Below are 25,205 nucleotides of genomic sequence, written 5' to 3' on the forward strand. Positions count from 1 at the left end.
GAGTAGGGAATGTGTAGGAGGGAGGGGAGTAGGGAATGTGTAGGAGGGAGGGGAGTAGGGAATGTGTAGGAGGAAGGGGAGTAGGGAATGTGTAGGAGGGAGGGGAGTAGGGAATGTGTAGGAGGAAGGGGAGTAGGGAATGTGTAGGGGGGAGGGGAGGGGACAAGGGGAAAGCACTAGCTAGTGACACTAATAGCCACAGTGACTGATCTAACACACACACACACACACACGCACACACACACACACACACACACACACACACACACGCAACCAAACACAAAAATATCTAATTCTCTTTCTTTCCATAGCCAAGGATGCAGCTCCACCTCCAGTCTCTGCCTCTGTCCCGCCCCCCTCTGGCCAAGCTAGGGATGACAGCCAGAACACAGCAGGAACGATGGAGAGGGAGGGCAAGAAACCAGAGAAGGGAGTGAAAAAAGAGTTGAAGGAAGAGGAGACGGAGTGGAATAAGGGAAGGAAGAAGGATTGGAATAAGGGAGGGAAGAAGGATTGTAAGGTAGAAAAAGAGTGGAGAAGTGGAAAATATGACCAGGAAAAAGAAGGAAAAGAGAAAGAGTGGAAGAAGAAAGAAGACAAGAAGGGAGAATGGAAGAAAGATAAATCTAGCAGAGGAGATGAGGGCAAACCATGGAAGGACAGAGGAAACAAGATGGAATGGAAGGAGAAGAGTGAGAAAAAAGACTGGAAGGTGGAGAAAGATTGGAAAAAGGAAACACCTGAAAGATGGAGTGAGAGCAAGGAGTGGAAGGAAGCCAAGGATGAGCGGAAGGGAAAAGAGGAGACAAATCAAAAGAAAGGAGGTTGGGATGAGGGCAGGGATGAGTGGAAGGGAGAGAAGAATGGAAAAGAGGACAAAAAACGAAGAAAAGGAGGTTTGAATGAGGGCAGGGATGAGTGGAAGGGAGAGAAGAAGGGAAAAGAGGACAAAAATCGAAGAAAAGGAGGTTGGAATGAGGGCAGGGATGAGTGGAAGGGAGAGAAGAATGGAAAAGAGGACAACAATCTAAGAAAAGGAGGTTGGAATGAGGGCAGGGATGAGTGGAAGGGAGAGAAGAATGGAAAAGAGGACAACAATCTAAGAAAGGGAGGTTGGAATGAGGGCAGGGATGAGTGGAAGGGAGAGAAGAATGTAAAAGAGGACAACAATCTAAGAAAGGGAGGTTATAATAAGGGCAGGGATGAGTGGAAGGGAGAGAAGGAGTGGAAGAACGACAAGGATGACTATAAGGACCTTGGCAGAAGATGGAAGGAGAGAGGAGAGAAAAGGGAGTGGAAGGGAGAGGAAGATCGGACAAAGAAAGACAGAAAGAAAGGTGTCAGTAAAGAGTGGAAGAGTAAAGACAACAGGAGAGAAAATGAGTGGTCGGATGGAAATAGAAAGATGGAAGGATTGAAGGAGGAGAGAAACGGTGGGAACTGGAAAAAGGACAGAGGGAATGAGAAGTACGAGAAGGACCACCACCACCACTACTCTAAGGAAGGGCAGAAAGAGAGGAGAAAGAGAGAAAAGGGCCCTCCCCAAACCCACCGAAGACCCCCCCTTGAGCAACCTGACTACTGGAGTTACCAGAGAGAACGACTGCAGCACAAACCCAACCATCAAACCCACTGCAGTTCAGTGGAGGCCTGCGCTCAGGCAGAGGGGCTGCTCCCTGTCACCATGCCGGAGTTTGAGGCCCTGCTCCTGGGTTACCTGGTCAAGGCAGAGAGGGTGGGGGTGGAGGCCTCCAAGAGGGAGGAGCTCAGTAAGCTAACCAAGGAGTTCTTCAGTGACGGAGTGTTCGTTCACGACCAGATGAGCTTCAAGGACTTTGTGGAGGATGTGGATGACATCTTAGAGGATATGGTGGATGATGAGGAGGTAGAGGAGGAGATGGATGACTTTGAGGAAGAGGCAATGAACAGGTTTTCAGTTCCAGGGGGAGGAGAGAGGGAGAAGTGGAAGAAGGATAGTGGGAGAGGACGGGTGTGATGGAGTGAGAAAGGGAGTCAACGCATGTCAGGAGGAGCGGAAAGATAAAGGTGGAGGAAAATAGATGGATGTGCTGCAAGGTAGAATTTAGGAGGAGCAACACGCATACATATGTATATACTGCTCCAAAAAATAGAGGGAACACTAAAATCACACATCCTAGATGTGATTGAATGAAATATTCTTATTAAATACTTTTTTCTTTACATAGTTGAATGTGCTGACAACAAAATCGCACAAAAAGTATCAATGGAAATCAAATTTATCAACCCATGGAGGTCTGGATTTGGAGTCACACTCAAAATTAAAGTGGAAAACCACACTACAGGCTGATCCAACTTTGTAATGTCCTTAAAACAAGTCAAAATGAGGCTCAGTAGTGTGTCTGGCCTCCGTGCCTGTATGACCTCCCTACAACGCCTGGGCATGCTCCTGATGAGGTGGCGGATGGTCTCCTGAGGGATCTCCTCCCAGAACTGGACTAAAGCAACCGCCAACTCCTGGACAGCCTGTGGTGCTACGTGGCGTTGGTGGATGGAGCGAGACATGATGTCCCAGATGTGCTCAATTGGATTCAGGTCTGGGGAACGGGCGGGCCAGTCCATAGCATCAATGCCTTCCTCTTGCAGGAACTGCTGACACACTCCAGCGACATGAGGTCTAGCATTGTCTTGCATTAGGAGGAACCCAGGGCCAACCGCACCAGCATATGGTCTCACAAGGGGTCTGAGGATCTCATCTCAGTACCTAATGGCAGTCAGGCTACCTCTGGCGAGCACATGGAGGGCTGTGCGGCCCCCCAAAGAAATGCCACCCCACACCATGACTGACCCACCGCCAAACCGGTCATGCTGGAGGATGTTGCAGGCAGCAGAACGTTCTCTACGGCGTCTCCAGACTCTGTCACGTCTGTCATGTGCTCAGTGTGAACCTGCTTTCATCTGTGAAGAGCACAGGGCACCAGTGGCGAATTTTCCAATCTTGGTGTTCTCTGGCAAATGCCAAACGTCCTGCACGGTGTTGGGCTGTAAGCACAACCCCCACCTGTGGACGTCGGGCCCTCATACCACCCTCATGGAGTCTGTTTCTGACCGTTTGAGCAGACACATGCACATTTGTGGCCTGCTGGAGGTTATTTTGCAGGGCTCTGGCAGTGCTCCTTCTGCTCCTCCTTGCACAAAGGCGGAGGTAGCAGTCCTGCTGCTGGGTTGTTGCCCTCCTACAGCCTCCTCCACGTCTACTGATGTACTGGCCTGTCTCCTGGTAGCGCCTCCATGCTCTGGACACTACACTGACAGACACAGCAAACCGTCTTGCCACAGCTCGCATTGATGTGCCATCCTGGATGAGCTGCACTACCTGAGCCACTTGTGGGGGTTGTAGACTCCGTCTCATGCTACCACTAGAGTGAAAGCACCGCCAGCATTCAAAAGTGACCAAAACATCAGCCAGGAAGCATAGTAACTGAGAAGTGGTCTGTGGTCACTACATGCAGAACCACTCCTTTATTGGGGGTGTCTTGCTACATGCCTATAATTTCCACCTGTTGTCTATTCCATTTGCACAACAGCATGTGAAATTTTTTGTCAATTAGTGTTGCTTCCTAAGTGGACAGTTTGATTTCACAGAAGTGGGATTGTCTTGGAATTACATTGTGTTGTTTAAGTGTTCCCTTTATTGTTTTGAGCAGTGTATATACTACCGTTCAAAAGTTTGGGGTCATTTAGAAATGTCCTTGTTTTTGAAAGAAAAGTACTTTTTTGAGTGTGTCTTTTTAAAGTAAGATTGATCAGAAATACAATGTAGACATTGTTAGTGTTGTAAATTACTATTGTAGCTGGAAACTGCTGATTTTTTTTAATGGAATATCTACATAGGTGTACAGAGGCCCGTTTTCAGCAACCATCACTCCTGTGTTCCAATGGCACGTTGTTTTAGCTAATCCAAGTTTATAATTTTAAATGGCTAATTGATTATTAGAAAACATTAGTGTCTAGTTTGAGAAACGGATGCCTCGCAAGTCCTCAACTGGCAGCTTCATTAAATAGTACCCGCAAAACACCAGTCTCAACGTCAACAGTGAAGAGGCGACTGTGATGCTGGCCTTCTAGGCAGAGTTGCAAAGAAAAAGCCATATCTCAGACTGGCCAATAAAAAGAAAAGATTAAGATGGGCAAAAGAACACAGACACTGGACAAAGGAACTCTGCCTAGAAGGCCAGCATCCCGGAGTCGCCTCTTCACTGTTGACGTTGAGACTGGTGTTTTGTGGGTACTATTTAATGAAGCTGCCAGTTGAGGACTTGTGAGGCATCTGTTTCTTAAACTAGACACTCCAATGTATTTGTCCTCTTGCTCAGTTGTGCACCGGGGCCTCCCACTCCTCTTTCTATTCTGGTTAGGGCCAGTTTGCACTGTTCTTTGAAGGGAGTATTACACAGCGTGGTACGAGATCTTCAGATTCTTGGCAATTTCTCGCATTGAATAGCATTCAATTCTCAGAACAAGAATAGACTGACGAGTTTCAGAAGAAAGCACTTTGTTTCTGGCCATTTTGAGCCTGTAATCAAACCCACAAATGCTGATGCTCCAGATACTCAACTAGTCTAAAAGCCAGTTTTATTGCTTCTTTAATCAGTACAATAGTTTTCAACTGTGCTAACATAATTGCAAAAGGGTTTTCTAAAGATTAATTGGCCTTTTAAAATTGAATTAGCTAACACAGGAGTGATGGAACACAGGAGTGATGGTTGCTGATAATGGGCCTCTATACGCCTATGTAGATATTCCATTAAAAATCTGCCGTTTCCAGCTACTAGTCATTTACAACATTAACAATGTCTACACTGTATTTCTGATCAATTTGATATTTTAAAGGAGAAAAAAATAGCTTTCATAAACAAGGACATTTCTAAGTGACCCCAAACCTTTGAACGGATATATAGATATAGATATATGTTATACGCACACACAGTCTTGTATATCTAACCTTGTATAACTAATGCATTCAAAATCCTGTACCCTAACATTAATCCTTAAACCTAGCTCCTAGCTCCTAACCCTGAACTTAATTCTAACCATAACACCAATTTTAACCTTAACCCTAAACCCCCTAGAAATAGCATTTGACCTTGGGGACTAACAAAATGACCCCAGTTGGTCAAATTTGTTTTACTATTCTTGTGGGAACTTCTGGTCCCCACAAATATAGTGAAACACGTCCAAACACACACACACACACACACTATTAATGTCTTTAATCTTATGCTATTTTCCATTTCAACAGTTTAAAAGTCTGAATGAATAATGTATTACACACAAACACACACCTCAGCCATTCATTTCAGAGGGATGTGTGAAGTTGTTGATGGGAATAGAGAGAGAGACTAGCAGGCCAGTGGCACTGAGGAAACAGAGGTCCGTCCAGCAGTCTTAACATAGCTCGTCGGAGGGTACTAGAACTTGTCTCTCAATGTCCGATCCCAAATCAACCCCTCGCCTCACCTCTTACTGTCCCCATAGGAAACCAAACCACCCAGGATTTCTAGCCTAGAACAGTGGTGTAACCCTGTTTCATAAAGAGGAGTGTGTTTCCGCTGTAGATTACACTATGCATTGTGCTCTGCCAAGTTAACCCTTTCACTGGCAGCATGTAGCATTGGAGCTTTCATTCATGTCAATCATTTCTGTTAACTTATTTATTAATAACTTTATTTATGTTTGTGAGACGTGGTCTTTAAAAGTCATTCAAGGATAGATTTACAAAGTGACTGAAGTACTGAGGAGTGAGTGTAACGTGATGGTGATGCAGGTTTTTATTTTCATGTCAATGTTCAACAGGTTGTAAATAGTGCACTAAAACACCACACACTTACAAAACATTTGAATGATATATTCTATTTAAAATGAAATAGAGGATTTTATAAATGTCAGAAGGCACATTAACTTGCTTTGGAGACCATGTAATATGATGACCATGCATCCATCCTTTTGGATAAAGAGGGAATGTATTGAAAACGTCTTTACTTTTACTAAAACGTCTTTACTTTTGGTTATGTTGCAACAGTTCTTATGAAGCAAAATGCTCATGGCACTTAAGATAAGGATTGTCTTCAGGAAAGAAAACAGTTGGATGTTGTGTTTCGACTTTACTTTACAATCCTGTATTTACCAGGTATTTACTTAAATAGTAGAATGATCATTAGAATATCCACCTAATGACAACTTTTATTATTTAAAAAAAGTTCATTTTAAGAGTTTCTAATTCTGTTGAATTCTTTGAGATAAGTACCAAAGGGTATGACTGTTACCATAGTTTCATAGTAAATACCAGGTAGATACCAGATGAAGCAGGGCTGTAAAATAAAGTCTGACTGATGCCCTATGTTTACATGATGGTAACTGTGTAAGTCTGATGATTGACAAGCCCCATATCCACTCATTAAAACATTGATTGAACGGACATTCAAGTTGAACCACGTGGGCTTACAGAGGCATCGTTGAAAACTTCACTTTGTGTGATTTAAATGTGCAAATGTAACATGGTACGATTGTAATAAAAGCAATCTAATAAATGAAGCTTTGACCTTCTGAAGAACAGTTGTCATGTTGTTGTGTCCAAAATGTCAGCTTTATGACAACTGATAAGTGGTGAGAATGAAAAGTATTGCTGTTCTGTCCGTTACAGGTCTGGTAATTAACCTTCAGCACTTCACAGCCACAGAGAACCTCTGACTATTTTAAACCTACACAACAACTTTTGCAGTAAAGACATTGTTTTCACTTCCCTTTTCTCAAGACATATTTAAATGTTGTTCTCTAGTATTCTGCACGAGACTGTAGCGGTCTAGGTGTCGACAGAAGTACAGACTTCTCCCTCCAGAGAAGCACAGAGGTCTGGCAAAGAAGACAGTTTTTAAACACGGAACACTGAGGTGAGCTGTCCTACTTCATTTTGACTGTCCTGTTCTTCACTTGTATAGTCCATTTTGGTTTCCTATCAGCTGGTATGTACTTGGAATTTATTGATTGTTAATTAGGTGTTTGTCCATGAGGATTATGAAATTGCTGTATTCCATGTAGTTCTAATAAAAAGTGTGCTCCAACATAAATATTCTGTGTTTCATTTAGGTCTAACACCAAGAATGACATTTGTGTTTTGGGTGTGGAGGCCCGGTGTGAGTGTGCTGCTGCTCTTGTGTGTGTGTGACGGAGCAGAAGGGGTGATCAGGCGTCACTGTGACTGCTATGAGGAGGATATGTATGTACAGAAAGACATCGGAGGGTTCATACAGTGTTCCCTTAAGCCTGGCCTGGGACCCTATGCTGAGTGCACAGAGATCACTGACCTCAGGTAGGTTACATACAACCAGGACAATAGAACATAGATCACTGACCTCAGGTAGGTTACATACAACCAGGACAATAGAACAGGGTTCACTGACCTCAGGTAGGTTACATACAACCAGGACGATAGAACAGAGATCAGCACTATACAATATTACATCATCATACAGTCTAGTCTGCCTCATTGCCTGCATCCGTAATGGGTCAGCGGTCAAACGACCTCCACTCACCACTATCAAACGCTCCCTGAAACACTAAAGCGAGCAGGCCTTTCGAATCGACCTGGCCGGGGTATCCTGGAAGGATATTGACCTCATCCCGTCAGTAGAGGATGCCTGGTTTATTTTTTTTAAATGCCTTCCTCACCATCTTAAATAAGCATGCCCCATTCAAGAATTTTAGAACCAGGAACAGATACAGCCCTTGGTTTTCTCCAGACCTGACTGCCCTTAACCAACACAAAAAGATCCTATGGCGTTTTGCATTCGCATTGAACAGCCCCGTGATATGCAACTTTCCACGGAAGCTAGAAACAAATATACACAGGCAGTAAAAACTAAGGCAAGCTTTTTCAAGCAGAAATTTGCTTACTGCAACACAAACTAAAAAAAGTATGGGGACACTGTAAAGTCCATGGAAAATAAGAACACCTCTTCCCAGCTGCCCAATGCACTGAAGATAGGAAACACTGTCACCACCAATAAATCCACTATAATTGAGAATTTCAATAAGCATTTTTCTACGGCTGGCTAAGCTTTCCAACTGGCTTACCCTTACCCCGGTCAACAGCACTGCACCCCCCACAACTCGTCCAATCCTTCCCCATTTCTCCCTCTCCCAAATCCAGTCAGCTGATGTTCTGAAAGAGCTGCAAAATCTGGACCCCTACACATCAGCCAGGCTAGACAATCTGGACCCTTTCCTTCTAAAATGATCTGCCAAAATTGTTGCAACCCCTATTACTAGCCTGTTCAACCTCTTTCATGTCGTCTGACATTCCCAAAGATTGGATAGCAGCTGCGGTCATCCCCCTCTTCAAAGGGGGACACACTCTTGACCCAAACTGCTACAGACCTATATCTATCCTACCCTGCCTTTCTAAGGTCTTCGAAAGCCAAGTCAACAAACAGATTACCGACCATTTAGAATCCCACCATACCTTCTCCGCTATGCAATCTGGTTTCAGAGCTGGTTATGGGTGCACCTCAGCCACGCTCAAGGTCCTAAATGATATCTTCACCACCATCGATAAGAAACAATACTGTGCAGCCGTATTCATTGATCTGGCCAAGGCTTTCGACTCTGTCAATCACCACATCCTCATCGGCAGACTCGATAGCCTTGGTTTCTCAAATGATTGTCTCGCATGGTTCACCAACTACTTCTCTGATAGAGTTCAGTGTGTCAAATCGAAAGGCCTGTTGTCCAGGCATCTGGCAGTCTCTATGGGGGTGCCTCAGGGTTCAATTCTTGGACCCACTCTCTTCTCTGTATACATCAATGATGTCGCTCTTGCTGCTGGTGATTCTCCACCTCTACGCAGACGACACCATTCTGTATACTTCTGGCCCTTCTTTGGACACTGTGTTAACAACCCTCTAGACGAGCTTCAATGCCATACAACTCTCCTTCCGTGGCCTCTTAAAAACAAGTTAAACTAAATGCATGCTCTTCAACCGATCGCTGCCTGCACCTGCCCGCCCGTCCAACATCACTACTCTGGACGGTTCTGACTTACAATATGTCGACAACTACAAATACCTAGGTGTCTGGTTAGACTGTAAACTCTTCTTTCAGACTCGCATCAAATATCTCAAATCCAAAGTTAAATCTAGAATTGGCTTCATATTTCACAACAAAACATCCTTCACTCATGCTGCCAAACATACCCTTGAAAAACTGACCATCCTACCGATCCTCGACTTTGGCGATGTCATTTACAAAATAGCCTCCAATACCCTACTCAACAAATTGGATGCAGTCTATCACAGTGCCATCCGTTTTGTCACCAAAGCCCCGTATACTACCCATCTCTGCGACCTGTACGCTCTCGTTGGCTGGCCCTCGCTTCATACTGGTCGCCAAACCCACTGGCTCCATGTAATCTACAAGACCCTGCTAGGTAAAGTCCCCTTATCTCAGCTCGCTGGTCACCATAGCAGCACCCACCTGTAGCACGCGCTCCAGCAGGTTTATCTCTGGTCACCCCCAAAACCATTTCTTCCTTTGGCCGCCTCTCCTTCCTGTTCTCTGCTGCCAATGACTGGAACGAACTTCAAAAATCTCTGAAAGTGGAAACTCTTATCTCCCTCACTAGCTTTAAGCACCAGCTGTCAGAGCAGCTCACAGATTACTGCACCTGTACATCGCCCATCTATAATTTAGCCCAAACAACTACCTCTCCCCCTACTGTATTTATTTAGCTCCTTTGCAACCCATTATTTATATCTCTACCTTGCACATTCTTCCACTGCAAATCTACCATTCCAGTGTTTTACTTGCTATATTGTACTTACTTCATCACTATGGCCTTTTTTGCCTTTACCTCCCTTACCTCCTATTTACCTCCTATTGTCCTGTAGCCCATTGTCCTCCCTCATTTGCTCAGATTGTATATAGATGTATTTTTATCTGTATTATTGACTGTATGTTTGTTTTACTCCATGTGTAACTCTGTGTTGTTGAATGTGTCAAACTGCTTTGCTTTATCTTGGCCAGGTCACAATTGTAAATGAGAACTTGTTCTCAACTTGCCTACCTGATTAAATAAATAAAAATAGTTTGTAGTCAGATACGCTCTGTGGGTACACAGACAGTGGGAGAACTGTCTTGAAAAAGGCCTTGTAAAGTATTTGAGAGACTGCCAATTTTGCAGGTTTTCCTACTTACAAAGCATGTAGAGGTCTGTAATTGTTATCATAGGAACACTTCAACTGTGAGAGGTGGTATCTAAAACAAAAATCCAGAAAATCACATTGTATGATTTTTAAGTAATTCATTTGCATTTTATTGCATGACATGCGTATTTGATGCATCAGAAAAGCAGAACTTAATATTTGGTACAGAAACCTTTGTTTGCAATTACAGAGATCATACGTTTCCTGTATGAAACCTTGACCAGGTTTGCACACACTGCAGAAGGGATTTTGGCCCACTCCTCCATACAGACCTTCTCCAGATCCTTCAGGTTTCTGGACTGTTGCTGGGCAATACGGACTTTCAGCTCCCTTCAAAGATTTTCTATTGGGTTCAGGTCTGAAGACTGGCTAGGCCACTCCAGGACCTTGAGATGCTTCTTACGGAGCCACTCCTTAGCTGCCCTGGCTGTGTGTTTCGGGTTGTTGTCATGCTGGAAGACCCAGCCACGACCCATCTTCAATGCTCTTACTGAGGGAAGGAGGTTGTTGGCCAAGATCTCCCAGTACATGGCCCCATCCATCCTCCCCTCAATACGGTGCAGTCGTCCTGTCCCCTTTGCAGAAAAGCATACCCAAAGAATGATGTTTCCAACTCCATGCTTCACGGTTGGGATGGTGTTCTTGAGATTGTACTCATCCTTCTTCTTCCTCCAAACACGGTGAGTGGAGTTTAGACCAAAAAGCTATATTTTTGTCTCATCAGACCACATGACCTACTCCCATTCCTCCTCTGGATCATCCAGATGGTCATTGGCAAACTTCAGACAGGCCTGGACATGCGCTGGCTTGAGCAGGGGGACCTTGTGTGCGCTGCAGGATTTTAATCCATGACGGCGTAGAGTGTTACTAATGGTTTTCTTTGAGACTGTGGTCCCAGCTCTCTTCAGGTCATTGACCAGGCCCTGCCGTGTAGTTCTGGGCTGATCCCTCACCTTCCTCATGATCATTGATTCCCCACGAGGTGAGATCTTGCATCGAGCCCCAGACCGAGGGTGATTGACCATCATCTTGAACTTTTCTAATAATTGCGCCAACATTTGTTGCCTTCTCACCAAGCTGCTTGCCTATTGTCCTGTAGCCCATCCCAGCCTTGTGCAGGTCTACAATTGTATCCATGATGTCCTTACACAGCTCTCTGGTCTTGGCAATTGTGGAGAGGTTGGAGTCTGTTTGAATGAGTGTGTGGACAGGTGTCTTTTATACAGGTAACAAGTTCAAACAGGAGTTAATACAGGTAATGAGTGGAGAACAGGAGGGCTTCTTAAAGAAAACCTAACAGGTCTGTGAGAGCTGGAATTCTTACTGGTTGTAAGGGAATTCCCCCCTCAAATGGACAAAAATGAATGGGAAACCATTGGCATAGTACAAACCATGTACACGATGGACAATACCACCCAAATCGGCGTTGATTCATGCAAAATGTTTTGCAAATGCCATATGGCAATTGCCAGTTGTAACACTTCAAAAATCCAACAGGTGGCGTGTGCGCTCCACCTTGGTTTTTCATATAGGGAATGGACCCCAAGTCAACATCCAAAAGCCAAATTTTGAAAAAATGAGTTTTTTTGTCAAAAACTTATTACACCTTAAAAAAGTGCTTTCTGGACCGTTTTTTGAAATTCTTTCGCTTTTTTTGCCAATTACACATGTGTAAGAACTGTATGAATATACTTTTGTCCAATTTTATTATCATATTTTTTAATATTTTTTTTACTTCCGCATTATTATTATTATTATGTGTTTTCTCCATTTGCAATATGATTTCATAGGAAGTCAGAAGTCAAAAGTCAATAATTGCAAAATTTCATAAACTTCACACACCCCTAAAAAAGTGCTTTCTGGACCGTTTTTCGAAATTCTTTAGAATTTTGTGTCAATTACACACGTACAAGAACTGTATCAACATACTTTAGTCATAATTTATTATCATAATTTTTTATTTTTTTACTTGTGCATTAGGCATATGTTTTCTCCATTTGGAACATGATTTCATAGGAAGTCAAAAGTCAAAAATTGCAAAATTTCATAAAAAACTTCACACACCCCTAAAAAAGTGCTTTCTGGACCGTTTTTCGAAATTCTTTAGAATTTTGTGTCAATTACACACGTATAAGAACTGTATCAACATACTTTAGTCATATTTTATTATCATAATTTTTTACTTTTTTTTTTTACTTGTGCATAAGGCATATGTTTTGTGGGGGCCAAATGTCATAAGAAATTTGACATGCTCAAAAATCCTGCAGAAATACAAAATTGACTGGCCTGATGAACTCGGGATGGCCAGGCAGTGATTGTTGTTCCTTTCAATCACTCGTGGTGTTGATTTCATCATGTCCATTTGTTTATGTTTTCTCACTTTTGCAAAGTCACTGTGCATTTGCAATATGGTTAACTGGGCATTCACCATCCCGAATTTGTCATGCTATAAAAATCGTGCAGGAATGCTAAATTGACTGGCCCGATGAACTCGGGATGGCTGGGCAGTGATTCTGGTACCTCTCCATCGCTCGTTTGGGTTGATTTCAGAATGTCACTTTTGGTGATGGTACCTCACTGTTAAAACATATTGCAAATGTTTTCTCACTTTTGCAAAGTCACTGAAAATTCGTGCAGGAATGCAAAATTGACTGGCCCGATGAACTCGGGATGGCTGGGCAGTGATTCTGGTACCTCTCCATCGCTCGTTAGGGTTGATTTCAGAATGTCACTTTTGGTGATGGTACCTCACCGCTTAAACATATTGCAAATGGACAAGAGTCACCTGCAAGTCACCGTCCATCAGTCAATTTGATATCATTCTGACACCAAACTGATACAAACTGACACCAAACCCACTTTTCCCAACTCGTTTAGGAGCCAAGTATCACATACTTCAGAGCTGGCCCAAAATTCACAACGCCTTCGGTTCAAACCATAAAAAACATAAAACACATAGTTACTTTCTAGCTGCGGGTCCAGTTCGGACATTATGTGTAGTCCTATGTGAGGCGACCCCGAATCCCGAGTTTCGGCTCGATAGGTCATTTGGTGTCCGAGTAAAACCCTAATTGGTGCTGAAAATCCACTTTTTTCCATGCCTTGCTATGGGGTCCTTGAATGAGCTATCGGACAAACGTTGGGGTCCGTGTCTATGGGCCGAGACGGTTTCAATGCACCTAGTCTTCTGTCTCTGAGACTTTTCTAAATGTCACCATTTTAGTAATGGTCAAAATGAATTGAAGTCATTGCAAATGTACGAGGCTGTTTCTCGGTCCGAGAACCTTCTAGAGCCACCTAACTCACCACGCACTATCGACCTATATAAATATATTGCTCAAAAAATAAAGGGAACACTTAAACAACACAATGTAACTCCAAGTCAATCACACTTCTGTGAAATCAAACTGTCCACTGAGGAAGCAACACTGATTGACAATAAATTTCACGTGCTGTTGTGCAAATGGAATAGACAACAGGTGGAAATTTATAGGCATGTAGCAAGACACCCCCAATAAAGGAGTGGTTCTGCAGGTGGGGACCACAGACCACTTCTCAGTTCCTATGCTTCCTGGCTGATGTTTTGGTCACTTTTGAATGCTGGCAGTGCTTTCACTCTCGTGGTAGCATGAGACGGAGTCTACAACCCACACAAGTGGCGCAGGTAGTGCAGCTCATCCAGGATGGCACATCAATACGAGCTGTGGCAAGACGGTTTGCTGTGTCTGTCAGCGTAGTGTCCAGAGCATGGAGGCGCTACCAGGAGACAGGCCGGTACATCAGGAGACGTGGAGGAGGCCGTAGGGGGGCAACAACCCAGCAGCAGGACCGCTACCTCCGCCTCGGTGCAAGGAGGAGCAGAAGGAGCACTGCCAGAACCCTGCAAAATGACCTCCAGCAGGCCACACGTGCATGTGTCTGCTCAAACAGTCAGAAACAGACTCCATGAGGGTGGTATCTCTTTGGCATTTGCCAGAGAACACCAAGATTGGCAAATTCGCCACTGGTGCCCTGTGCTCTTCACATATGAAAGCAGGTTCACACTGAGCACATGTGACAGACGTGACAGAGTCTGGAGACGCCGTGGAGAACGTTCTGCTGCCTGCAACATCCTCCAGCATGACCGGTTTGGTGGTGGGTCAGTCATGGTGTGGGGTGGCATTTCCATGTGCTCGCCAGAGTTAACCTGACTGCCATTAGGTACCGAGACGAGATCCTCAGACCCCTTGTGAGACCATATGCTGGTAGGGTTGGCCCTGGGTTCCTCCTAATACAAGACAATGCTAGACCTCATGTGGGTGGAGTGTGTCAGCAGTTCCTGGAAGAGGAAGGCATTGATGCTATGGCCTGGCCCGCCCGTTCCCCAGACCTGAATCCAATTGAGCACATCTGGGACATCATGCCTTGCTCCATCCACCAACACCACGTTGCCCAACAGACTGGCAGATGCTTTAGTCCAGGTCTGGGAGGAGATCCCTCAGGACACCATCCGCCACCTCATCAGGAGCATGCCCAGGCATTGTAGGAAAGTCATACAGGCACGTGGAGGCCACACACACTACTGAGCCTAATTTTGACTTGTTTTAAGGACATTACATCAAATTTGGATCAGCCTGTAGTGTGGTTTTCCACTTTAATTTTGAGTGTGACTCCAAATCCAGACCTCCATGGGTTGATACATTTGATTTCCATTGATCATTATTGTGTGATTTTGTTGTCAGCACATTTAACTATGTAAAGAAAAAAGTATTTAATAAGAATATTTGATTCATTCAGATCTAGGATGTTTTATTTTAGTGTTCCCTTTATTTTTTTTGAGCAGTGTATATAAGAATCAATCACTAATCTTATCTCTCTTTATCTCAGGTCTGGGCTGGAGGAGGTGTTTCCTGATGTGCGTTCTCTTTGTATCCTTCACTCCTCCTCCTCCCTGCCTGCAGACTCCTTCTCTCACATTCCCCTCCTGGAGCACCTCTATTTGGATGGCTCACACCTGGCAAAGGTACACACGTGTGTGTGTGTGTGTGTGTGTGTGTGTGTGTGTGTGTGTGCACGTGTATAGCTGTTATGCATTGATTCAGCCCATATTTTTAATCCTAGATGTGTGTGTATCCCCTTTTTTCACAGGTGACCTCAGGGGCCTTCGCTGGTCTGCCCAAACTAAGGTTCCTCCACATCCTCGTCTTCTCCTCCTGGGGGGGAGTGAACGTCACTCTGGAGCCAGGGGTGTTCCAGGGCCTGTCTAGCCTGGAGGAGCTCACCCTGGCTGGGATGAGTCTGGCCCTGGCCCCCCCTACTCTGCTGGATCCCCTGGTACGGGTGAGGAGCCTGAGGGTGGACAGGGCTGGAGCGAGAGACCTGGGGGAACTGTTCTGTCTCCTCTCCCCTGGGATGGAGAAACTAGAGACCCTGGAGCTGCCTGGCAGCATGGTCAGCTCCATCCAGAACGGAGGCTGCTCTGGATCCAATCCGTGGCCCACAGTGCTCTTGTCCAGGATCCGGATCCTGGATCTGAGTGGAAACCCGGTGCGGAGGGTAGAGCCGAAGTCTCTGTCTGTGTTCCAGAACCTGTCCAGACTGTCCCTGTCTATGGTGGATGTCTGGGTGGGCCAGCTGTGGGGGTCTGGCATGGGGAGGGTTAACAAGCTCTACCTGTCCAGTTACACCTTGAGACAGTTCAGACCCAGCCTGTCTGACCTGTGTACTCTGGTAGTAAAACATGGAGTGGAGTCCTTGAATATGCACCAGGCCCTGATCACAGCTTTCACTGCAGAGGTCATGAAGAGGTGAGTCGCTTTAGAATGGTCTAGTTCCCTCAAACTAAACTCTGGACCTCAAAGCCAGTACCACTGCATTTTATTACTTGTTTCCCTCTAATCAGGGACTGATTTTAGAACTGGGACACCAGGTGTGTGTAATTAATGATCATCTAGAACAGAAAGCAGCAGGCTCTGGACCTCGTGGGGTTAGAGTTGGGTACCCCAGGTCTAGTCTAGGGTTTTCTGGGGGCCTGGTTTCTGATCTGACTCATCAGACTCAAAGGATTTGGATAAAGCATAAACAGACTGGTAACCAAGCAGTTGTCATATATAATCATAGAATAACAAGCATAAACAGACTGGTAACTAAGCAGTTGTAATAAATAATAATAATACATTAATATATGCCATTTAGCATACACTTTTGTCTACATCACCAACAAACTAACATGGTCCAAACACACCAAGACAGCTGTGAAGAGGGCACGACAAAACCTATTCCCCCTCAGGAGACTGAAAATATTTGGCATGGGTCCTCAGATCCTCAAAAGGTTCTACAGCTGCACCATTGAGGGTAGTGCATACGGCCCAGTACATCACTGGGGCCGAGCTTCCTGCCATCCAGGACCTCTATACCAGAGGAATAGAGGAATGTCCTCAACATTGGAATGCCCCCCACCCTCACAACGCTGGTCTCCTCTGTTGTTATAATCTGTGCATAGTCACTTTAATAACTCTACCTACATGTACATGTTACCTCAATTATCTCAACTAACCGGTGCGCCTACACATTGACTCTGTACCGGTACCCCCTGTATAGAGACTCGCTATTGTTATTGTACTGTTGTCTTTAATTACTTGTTACTTTAATTTCTTATTCATATATTTTTTTAACTGTATTGTTGGTTAGGGGCTCGGATGTAAACATTTCACTGTAAGGTCTACACCTGTTATATTCGCCGCATGTGACTAAACAATTTGATTTGAAAGCGACTTACAGTCATGCGTTCATACATTTTACGTATGGGTGGTCCCAGGAATGGAATCCACTATCCTGCCATTACTAGTGCCATGCTCTACCTACTGAGCTGCAGCACTCCAATTGATCTTTTGAATGTGACAATGAATTCCCATGTCTATGAACAACAAATGAGCACAGGAACAGATCTGTCAACCAGGCTAATGTTGTAATATGCTAACCCTGACTCTGTAGGTGTGGTCCTGGTCTGAGGCAGCTGTCTGTGACTTCTGAGGATCTGTCTGGTATGGACCCTGGGTTCTGGACTGGTACCGGTCAGATACAGGGTCTGATGATGGTCCTGACCAAGCTGACCAATGCCTCGTTCTGCTCAGCAGGGGGAGGGAGGGTGTGGAACCTCACCTCTCTCATTCTCCATGAGAACCACCTCACTGAGATCACCACTGATCAGGTCAGTCAGTCTGTCACTTCTGTTTAATGTCTATACCTCAATTAACTGAGATACAATAACTTTGCTGACAAATGTATTTGACTTGAGATATTTGTATGATGTTATATAAAATCAGTATGGCGATGAGTATGATGTTTGTCATGATCATTCTCAGTTCTCCTGTATGCCCCTGCTGGAGCGTTTGGATCTGAGTGGGAACCATATCTCCTCCCTGGCCCACCGGGCTCTCCAGGGGATGCCGCTCCTCCGTGTCCTCGACCTCACCCACAACAAAATCTCCATGCTGGGAGAAGACGACTTTGAGGGTCTGCCTGCTCTAGAGGTCAGATCAGGATATTTGTGTTGATGTGCTAACTGCTATATGTTTGGAGGGGAAACAGATTTTGGTAATCAATTATTGATGATGTGACTGTAGGTTCTCCTCCTGGAAGGGAACAAGATCTCGGGGGGCATCGCTCATGGGGTGTTCCGTAGACAGCATCGACTCCAAGACCTCAGCCTGGGAGAGATAGACATTTTCTACCAGCTCTACCTCAACATGCTGTTCCTGGGCTTCCCCACCAAGCTCCAGCACCTCCTCATCAACACAGGCCCAGGAACCTACCTCACCGTAGGCCATGTTCCCGCTCCTGAGTTCCCCATGGTCCTGGAACTCAGAGGGGAGATGATCCAGTCCTCTGACTGTGAAAACAACATGTTCCCCATGGTCCGAGAGCTGAAGGTAGGCCAGGATGAGGAGTTACTCTGTGTTGTATCTCAATGTGATGTCTAGCAGTAATCTTCAACCATGGTCCTGGCGAAAGTAAAGGTGTGCAGGCTATTGCTCCATCCTCCAGTACTAACACACTTCCCACTGGGCAAAAACTAATTGAATCAATGTTCTTTCCACATCATTTCAAGCAACAACAATATATCTGTGATGACGATGAAATAAAGTGGAAAACTGATTGGATTTGCAAAAAGTCATCAACCTAAGAACATTTAGTATTTTCTTCACCAATCTTTTAACCTAAATCTAATGACATGGTGACATTTGTTGTTGATTTCATGTTCAATTCACATTAGTTGACAACTCAACCAAATGATGGCTGTGCCCAGTGGGTTGGTTCACCTGATCAACTTATGTGAAGCTGTGGTTCCACAGGACCAGGATTGAAGAACACTGCTATATAGCTAAGCAGCAGATCTTGTACAGGAAAATGAATCATACTGGTAGCAAGCCAGATAAGTTTCTGCTACCGCCAATTCATGTTATTGTCATGCCTCAACAACGTTGTGCTGAAGGACTTGGTTGCAGCAGACACAGATCTGGCTAGCTACCAGTAATTGTCCTGTAATCTTAGTAATACAAATATTCTGAAAATAGGTGGGCGAGGGGACAAAATTTGACTGCAACAACATTTTCCTGGCTCCCTACTTCCTCAACCTGGAGTCGTTTGAGTTCTCAGCCAACCCTGAGAGGTTTTCCACCCCATACACCACCATCAACCAGCTTCGAAAGTTGAAGAGGCTCAAACTGGCCAACCTCAACTTCTCCAACCACACAGACCCCAGTGTTACCTTCAGGAACCTGACGGAGCTCAGGAGCCTAGTGCTGATCAACTGTCGACTCAACTTCCTCACTAGGGTACTAACTAGCTATTGGTCCAGCAATCGAATCATTCATTGATTGATCGTTTTTCCAACCGCTTTTAGTTTCATGCCTACTGATAATGACCCTGGTGTCTCTACCTTGACATTGAGAGTCCTTAGATCCTTCTAGTGATGGCATCACGTGTTACTGCCAATGCTGTCTTCCACATTACTGTAGCTCTCAATTCAAAGGGCTTTTTTTGGCATAGGAAACATATGTTTACATTGCCAAAGCAAGTGAAATAGATTAACAGTAAACATTACACTAACAAATGTTTCAAAGAAATAGAGACATTTCAAATGTCATATTATGGCTATATACAGTGTTATAACGATGTGCAAATAGTTAAAGAACAAAAGGGAATATAAATAAACAAATATGGGTTGTACAACCCCTTTTCTTGTGGAAACAGTTCACAAATGTTGCTGCTGTGATGGCACACTGTGGGCAGTGTCTCCTCTTGAGAACCAAGTCTGTCTATGGCGACGTCTCCATAGCAAGGCTATGCTCACTGAGTCTGTACATAGTCAAAGCTTTCCTTAAGTTGGGTTCAGTCACAGTGGACAGGTATTCTGCCACTGTGTACAGTCTGTTTAGGGCCAAATAGCATTCCAGTTTTTTGGTAAATTCTTTCCAATGTATCAAGTAATTATCTTTTTATTTTCTCATGATTTGGTTGGGTCTAATTGTGCTGCTGTCCTGGGGCTCTGTGGGGTGTGTTTGTGAACAGAGCCCCAGGACCAGCTTGCTTAGGGGACTCTACTCTGGGTTACTTTCTCTGTAGGTGATGGCTTTGTTTTGGACGGTTTGGGAATCACTTCCTTTTAGGTTGTTGTGGAATCTCTTTTCTGGATTTTGATCATTACTGGGTATCGGCCTAATTCTGCTCTGCATGAATTATTTGATGTTTTACGTTGTACACAGAGGATGCTTTTGCAGAATTCTGCATGCAGTCTCAATTTGGTGTTTGTCCCATTTTGTGAATTTTTAGTTGGTGAGCGGACTTCACAACCATAAAGGGTTGATTTCAAGTATTTTAAAGCCAGTTCATAATTGGGATGTCGAATTTTATGTTCCTTTTGATAGCGTAGAAGGTGCTTCCTTGCCTTGTCTCTCAGATCGTTCAGAACTTTGTGGAAGTTACCTGTGGTGCTGATGTTTAGGCCAAGGAATGTATAGTTTTTTGTGTGCTCTAGGGCAACAGTGTCTAGATGGAATTTCTTTTGTGGTCCTGGCGACTGGACCTTTTTTGGAATACCATTATTTTGGTCTTACTGAGATTTACTGTCAGAGCCCAGGTCTGACAGAATCTGTGCAGAAGATCTAGGTGCTGCTGTAGGCCCTCCTTGGTTGGGGACAGAAGCACCAGATCATCAGCAAACAGTAAAAATTTGACTTCAGATCTCTCTGTCTCTTTCTCATTACTGTATCTCTATCTCCCTCTGTCTTTCTCTCCCTCCCTCACAATGTCATTACTGTATCTCCCTCTGTCTTTATCTCCCTCCCTCACAATGTCATTACTGTATCTCCCTCTCTCTCCTTCTCATTACTGTCTTTCTCATTACTCTTTCTCTCCTTCTAATTACTGTCTTTCTCTCCTTCTCTTTCTTTCACCCCCTCTCTCTCCCTTTCTCTTTTCCTCCCTCTTTCTTTCCCTCCCTTCCTCTCTCCAGTCCATGTTTACAGACCTGGTGTCTCTACGTGTTTTGAGGCTGTACAGTGAGAGCCCTCTGATCCTGTTGGAGGGGGTCTTCATTCCCCTGCTGTCTCTCTCCATGCTGGTCTTTGACCAGGTCGACTTCCGCTGTGACTGCTCCAACGGCTGGCTTCTGGACTGGGCTGACAACTCTCGCAAAACACAGGTAGAACAAGTCCGGTCCAACTAAAGTTCTGATAACATATAGATTATTGTTGATTAATTACAGGTAACAGGTTTTTACTAGGGATCGTGTATTTATGTTTGATTTCTGGTCTTTAACGGGTGCTGTGAACAACAAATTATATTGATTAGAATCTTTCAACAACAGTCAATTTATAGATTTTTGATAATTGACTATAAGAGGTGAGGTTGATACAGTATATTGATTACAGATGATTAATGATTGATTGGTTATGGACTCAGGTGGTGCTCCTGCAGCGACAGCAGTGCATCTGGCACTACCAACGACTCAACTTCCTGTCCACCATGGAGCGCCTCTGCCAGACCGAAGACGACTTCCTGTCCTATGTCTCCACAACAGCCGCTGTGTGCACCCTCCTGTGCTTGGCGCTAGGATACCGCTTCCTCCGCTGGCCTTGTGTCGTTCTATTCTTTCGTCTGAGAGGCTGGGTGGAGCGACGTGTGGGGAGGAGGTGGTGGAGGAGGAAGAGGAGGATGGGGGGACAGTGGGAGGAGCTGATAGAGGGGGAAGAGGGAGAGGAGAAGGAGGAAGAGGAGGTGAGGTATGATGCGTTTGTGTCGTTCAGCAGTGGTGACGAGGCGTGGGTACTGGGAGAGATGGCCCCGATGCTAGAGGAGGGGGAGCCACGACTACGACTGTGTCTGCACCACCGAGACTTTGAGGTGTGTGTGTGTGTGCGGGCAAGTGCGCACTTAGACATGCAAGTGTGTGTGAGAATAGAGAATATGGGGCAATAATGGTACAAAGTACAACCACAAATACATTAGATTTCATTGATAAACAGCACCCAGCCTGTTGTGTCCTGTCCCAGGTAGGGAAGGGCATCGTGGATAACATCGCTGAGAACATCTACTGCAGCAGGAGGACGGTGTGTGTGTTGACCAGACGCTACCTGAGGAGTGACTGGTGTGGCCTGGAGATGAGAGTGGCCACACACCGCCTGTTGTCTGAGCACAGCCACAGACTCATCCTCATCTTCCTAGAACACATCTCCCCCTTCGAGCTGTCCGCCTTCCACAGGTAACACACCAACTCATCTCTTGAATGGACTGAACTTAGAATGGAATACATTGTATATGAACAGTAGTGATATGAACAGTAGTGATATGAACAGTAACAAAATTAACAGTTGTGATATGATGTACTGGGTGTTTGTGTTGCAGACTGGCTAAGCTGGCCAGAACCCGGACCTACCTGGACTGGCCCCAGGATGAAGACGAGAGGGTAACGTTCTGGGAGCGTTTACGACGAAACATCGCAGAGAGAGACGCAGACGAACTGGTGAGAGAAGGGGTTAGATCAGACATTGCACCATTTGTCCTGCTGTTCTCATGAAAGTAATCTATTTCTACCTGAAGTGTAACTACTCTACTGTAATGAGTAACTTTGTAACTCAGTTACACAGAAGGTCAACCTGACCCTAGCACTGTTACAGTATATAAGCAGTGGTGGGTGGCAGGGTAGCCTAGTGGTTAGAGCGTCGGACTAGTAATCGAAAGGTTGCAAGTTCGAATCCCCGAGCTGTAAGGTACAAATCTGTCGTTCTGCCCCTGAACAGGCAGTTAACCCACTGTTCCTAGGCCGTCATTGAAAATAAGAATTTGTTCTTAACTGACTTGCCTAGTAAAATAAAGGTAAAATCCAAAAAAACATACTGTATGTGTTTTCAAATGTCCTTTCATTCTACGTTCATTTTGCAGCATGATCCTCCGGAAGCATCCTGAAGTCATCTGCATGTTCCACGTGATGATCTACGTTTAGAGAGAGAGAGTGTTCGCTACTGATCTCAGATAAGGGTGACGTCAAGGGACTCCTTTCTGGGCTTTGTTTTTGCATAATATTTTGACATTGATTTCTTTGCCTTCCACTTATCAGACGCTCTTATCTAGAGCGACTTACAGGGTTCAGTGCCTTGCTCAAGGGCACGTCGGCATATATTTCACTTAGTCGGCTCTGGGATTGCCCAACGCTAGGCTACCTTTCATTTGTCTCCTTTCATTCACTGATTGTTCAATTAACTGTTCTTGGATCTGTGCTGTGTGTATTTGAGCACAAAGACAACATTAATATGCTAAACATTCTCCCATGGAAACAACACATTTCAATTGGTTAGATATTGTTTCCAGTATATGACCATTTGTTTTAATACATGTTGCACTCTGTAACTCATTGATGCAATGTGATTTTAAAGTAGCTTTATAGTGCAACACTCCTCCCATCTAAAGCAGAGACCCACATAGTATAGTTGCTGTCTCAGCTATACTGACAAAAATGTGTGTGCATGCTTGCAAGAGTCCTTGTCTGTGTGTGTGTGTGTGTGTGTGTGCATGCTTGCAAGAGTCCTTGTCTGTGTGTGTGTGCATGCTTGCAAGAGTCCTTGTCTGTGTGTGTGTTTGAAAGTGGTGTATGCTGTCTACCTGCCCTCTCCTCATTAAGTCCCAGGGCCTGTTGGTTCTAACCCTCTGCAGCAGAAGGACAGTGTCTTGTCATCACTAGAGATCCATTGCTACAGGCTGAGAGATGAGGGTTAATAAGACATCCTGGTCTGTGTGAAAGCTGCTGACTAATCATGCTGATGATGCATTTCTACAGTGTTGCGTGAATAAATGGGGACGTGTCTTTTTAAGATTTGGAATAGTCTAAACCTTCAGACAAAGCCCTGTGTGTGTGTGTTTCAGTGTGTGTGTTTAATTTTTAAATCCAAAGATGAGTCGTGTTGGACATGTTTTTGTAGTTAAATCCTCATCGCTGTGTTTGCTCAATTATTAAACGGACATTCAACTGCAATGGAATGAAACTGTGCATTTCCTGTGAGTGTGTGAGCATGAATGTATACGTGCATGATGTCACATCAAACCCCTCACTCAGTGGAGTTGGATTCAGACTCCTCTGTCTCATTAGTTGTGAGGTTAATGTCAGATATAGCTGGACTAGGAGATGAGATGTCATTCATGCCAGAGGGTGGGAATAATCTGCTACCCTTTGACTCTGGTCAGAATGAGAGACTCACGTAACTACACTCACAATAAAACTGACTTTATAACACTGATGTTAAATTTGAATCAAGATAGGATCAAATCAATAGAATATTCTAAATGCAAGCCAAAGGGCGAAACATGCAATACACAATCCCTCATTTCTGCTGATAATGAAGTTGATTTGTCCTGATCAAAGCCAAGTAAACCAGAAGAGCTGCCCTGAGAGGTTTTAGTATAAGCATAGTGACTTAGGTTTCCTGTCTGGCTGCCATATGAATGTTGAGTGTTGCATCAGCTGATATTGCATCAATGAGATCATCACTCTACGTTAATATGGTGGTCTATTTAGTCCACCAGGTTCTGCACACACTTCCATGATAGCTGCCACAGACAAGCTATGTGCTGGTGTTCTTGCTGTAACGTCTGTTTTCTGCTTACCCACCAGCCACCACAGCCTCCACCTGTTAGGTTCTGTGTTCCCTTCCTGCAGGGTGATTGGTATAGCACACCTTGCCCTCTGCCTGTAATTATTACTAGCTTAACATTATGCATGCTCTAGCAGTGAGCTACCATGAAGGAGCAGAGCCTAACGCCTAGACTAACGTATTGTAATCTTTAATAATAAATGGTTAAATGAACACGTGTGGTTTCCTGTCTGAAGGTGAGGGCTTTTCAGTGTTGTATAAATCCTATAATCACGTCATGGAAAGAAACCAGTGGTCAGTGTGGGGTAATTTAGCTTACACTATTACAGACACCTTAACCTTGAAGTGGACAGAATGGACGCCATGACATGAGAAACATTTACAAGAGATGGGGGGGGGGCTTGATTTTAGGAAGAGGAGGTGAGTATAAGAGCGGGAAAGAGAGAGAGAGAGCGAAACTTACCTTCACACGTACCACCTCAACACACTCACCACCTCAACACACGTACCACCTCAACACACTCAGCACCTCAGCCACCGGCAGCAGTGTCCAGGTGAGTTAATCATTCTCATCTACCTCCATATTTCTCTATAAGTTGAATATACATCTTTTATCTCCCTCTCTGTTTAATGTCTCCTGTCCTCCCGTCTCTTTCTCTCTCCTCTGTAACACTTGCTGTTTTTTCTCAATGCCGTCGTTGACCTGACTTGGTCTGTAGTAATTTTATCTACGTATTTATGATTTTTCAGTTCAATAACCTCTCCTCTGTGTCTGTATTGTATTCTGTTTAGTCCCATTAGAACACTACCTCTTCTCCATTCTTCCTCCCTCTCTCTGTCA

The 25,205-nt window shown here is 44.6% G+C and overlaps 2 protein-coding genes across 3 annotated transcripts in view; both read left to right on the forward strand.

Annotated features, from left to right (window-relative positions):
* LOC135520727 (pre-B-cell leukemia transcription factor-interacting protein 1-like) overlaps nucleotides 1-4,055 on the forward strand; it is a 35,937-nt gene extending 31,882 nt beyond the window's left edge. For both annotated transcript variants that reach the window (XM_064946488.1, XM_064946489.1), the window contains one exon: nucleotides 312-4,055. In XM_064946488.1, the coding sequence (XP_064802560.1) occupies nucleotides 312-1,996 (1,685 nt within the window). In that variant the 3' untranslated portion in view covers nucleotides 1,997-4,055. The remainder of the gene's footprint in view (nucleotides 1-311) is intronic.
* LOC135520728 (toll-like receptor 12) lies at nucleotides 4,053-24,560 on the forward strand. Its single transcript, XM_064946491.1, has 13 exons — nucleotides 4,053-6,929; nucleotides 7,126-7,348; nucleotides 15,105-15,240; nucleotides 15,366-16,024; nucleotides 17,211-17,427; nucleotides 17,582-17,749; nucleotides 17,843-18,148; nucleotides 18,794-19,054; nucleotides 20,734-20,922; nucleotides 21,183-21,623; nucleotides 21,773-21,981; nucleotides 22,125-22,242; nucleotides 22,662-24,560. Exons 2-13 carry the CDS (start codon nucleotides 7,140-7,142, stop codon nucleotides 22,683-22,685), a joined length of 2,937 nt encoding a protein of 978 aa, XP_064802563.1. The 5' UTR covers nucleotides 4,053-6,929; nucleotides 7,126-7,139; the 3' UTR covers nucleotides 22,686-24,560.
* Nucleotides 24,561-25,205: the final 645 nt, after the last annotated feature.

The sequence above is a fragment of the Oncorhynchus masou genome, chromosome 29 (genome assembly GCF_036934945.1).
Source record: "Oncorhynchus masou masou isolate Uvic2021 chromosome 29, UVic_Omas_1.1, whole genome shotgun sequence".
NCBI classification, from domain to species: domain Eukaryota; kingdom Metazoa; phylum Chordata; class Actinopteri; order Salmoniformes; family Salmonidae; genus Oncorhynchus; species Oncorhynchus masou.

Coding starts and splice junctions, on each gene's coding strand:
- LOC135520728 (XM_064946491.1), top strand. CDS start 7,140: ATGACATTTGTGTTTTGGGTGTGGAGGCCCGGTGTGAGTGTGCTGCTG. Junction 16,025..17,210: donor ACTGCAGAGGTCATGAAGAG/GTGAGTCGCTTT, acceptor CTGACTCTGTAG/GTGTGGTCCTGGTCTGAGGC. Junction 21,624..21,772: donor TGCACCACCGAGACTTTGAG/GTGTGTGTGTGT, acceptor GTCCTGTCCCAG/GTAGGGAAGGGCATCGTGGA.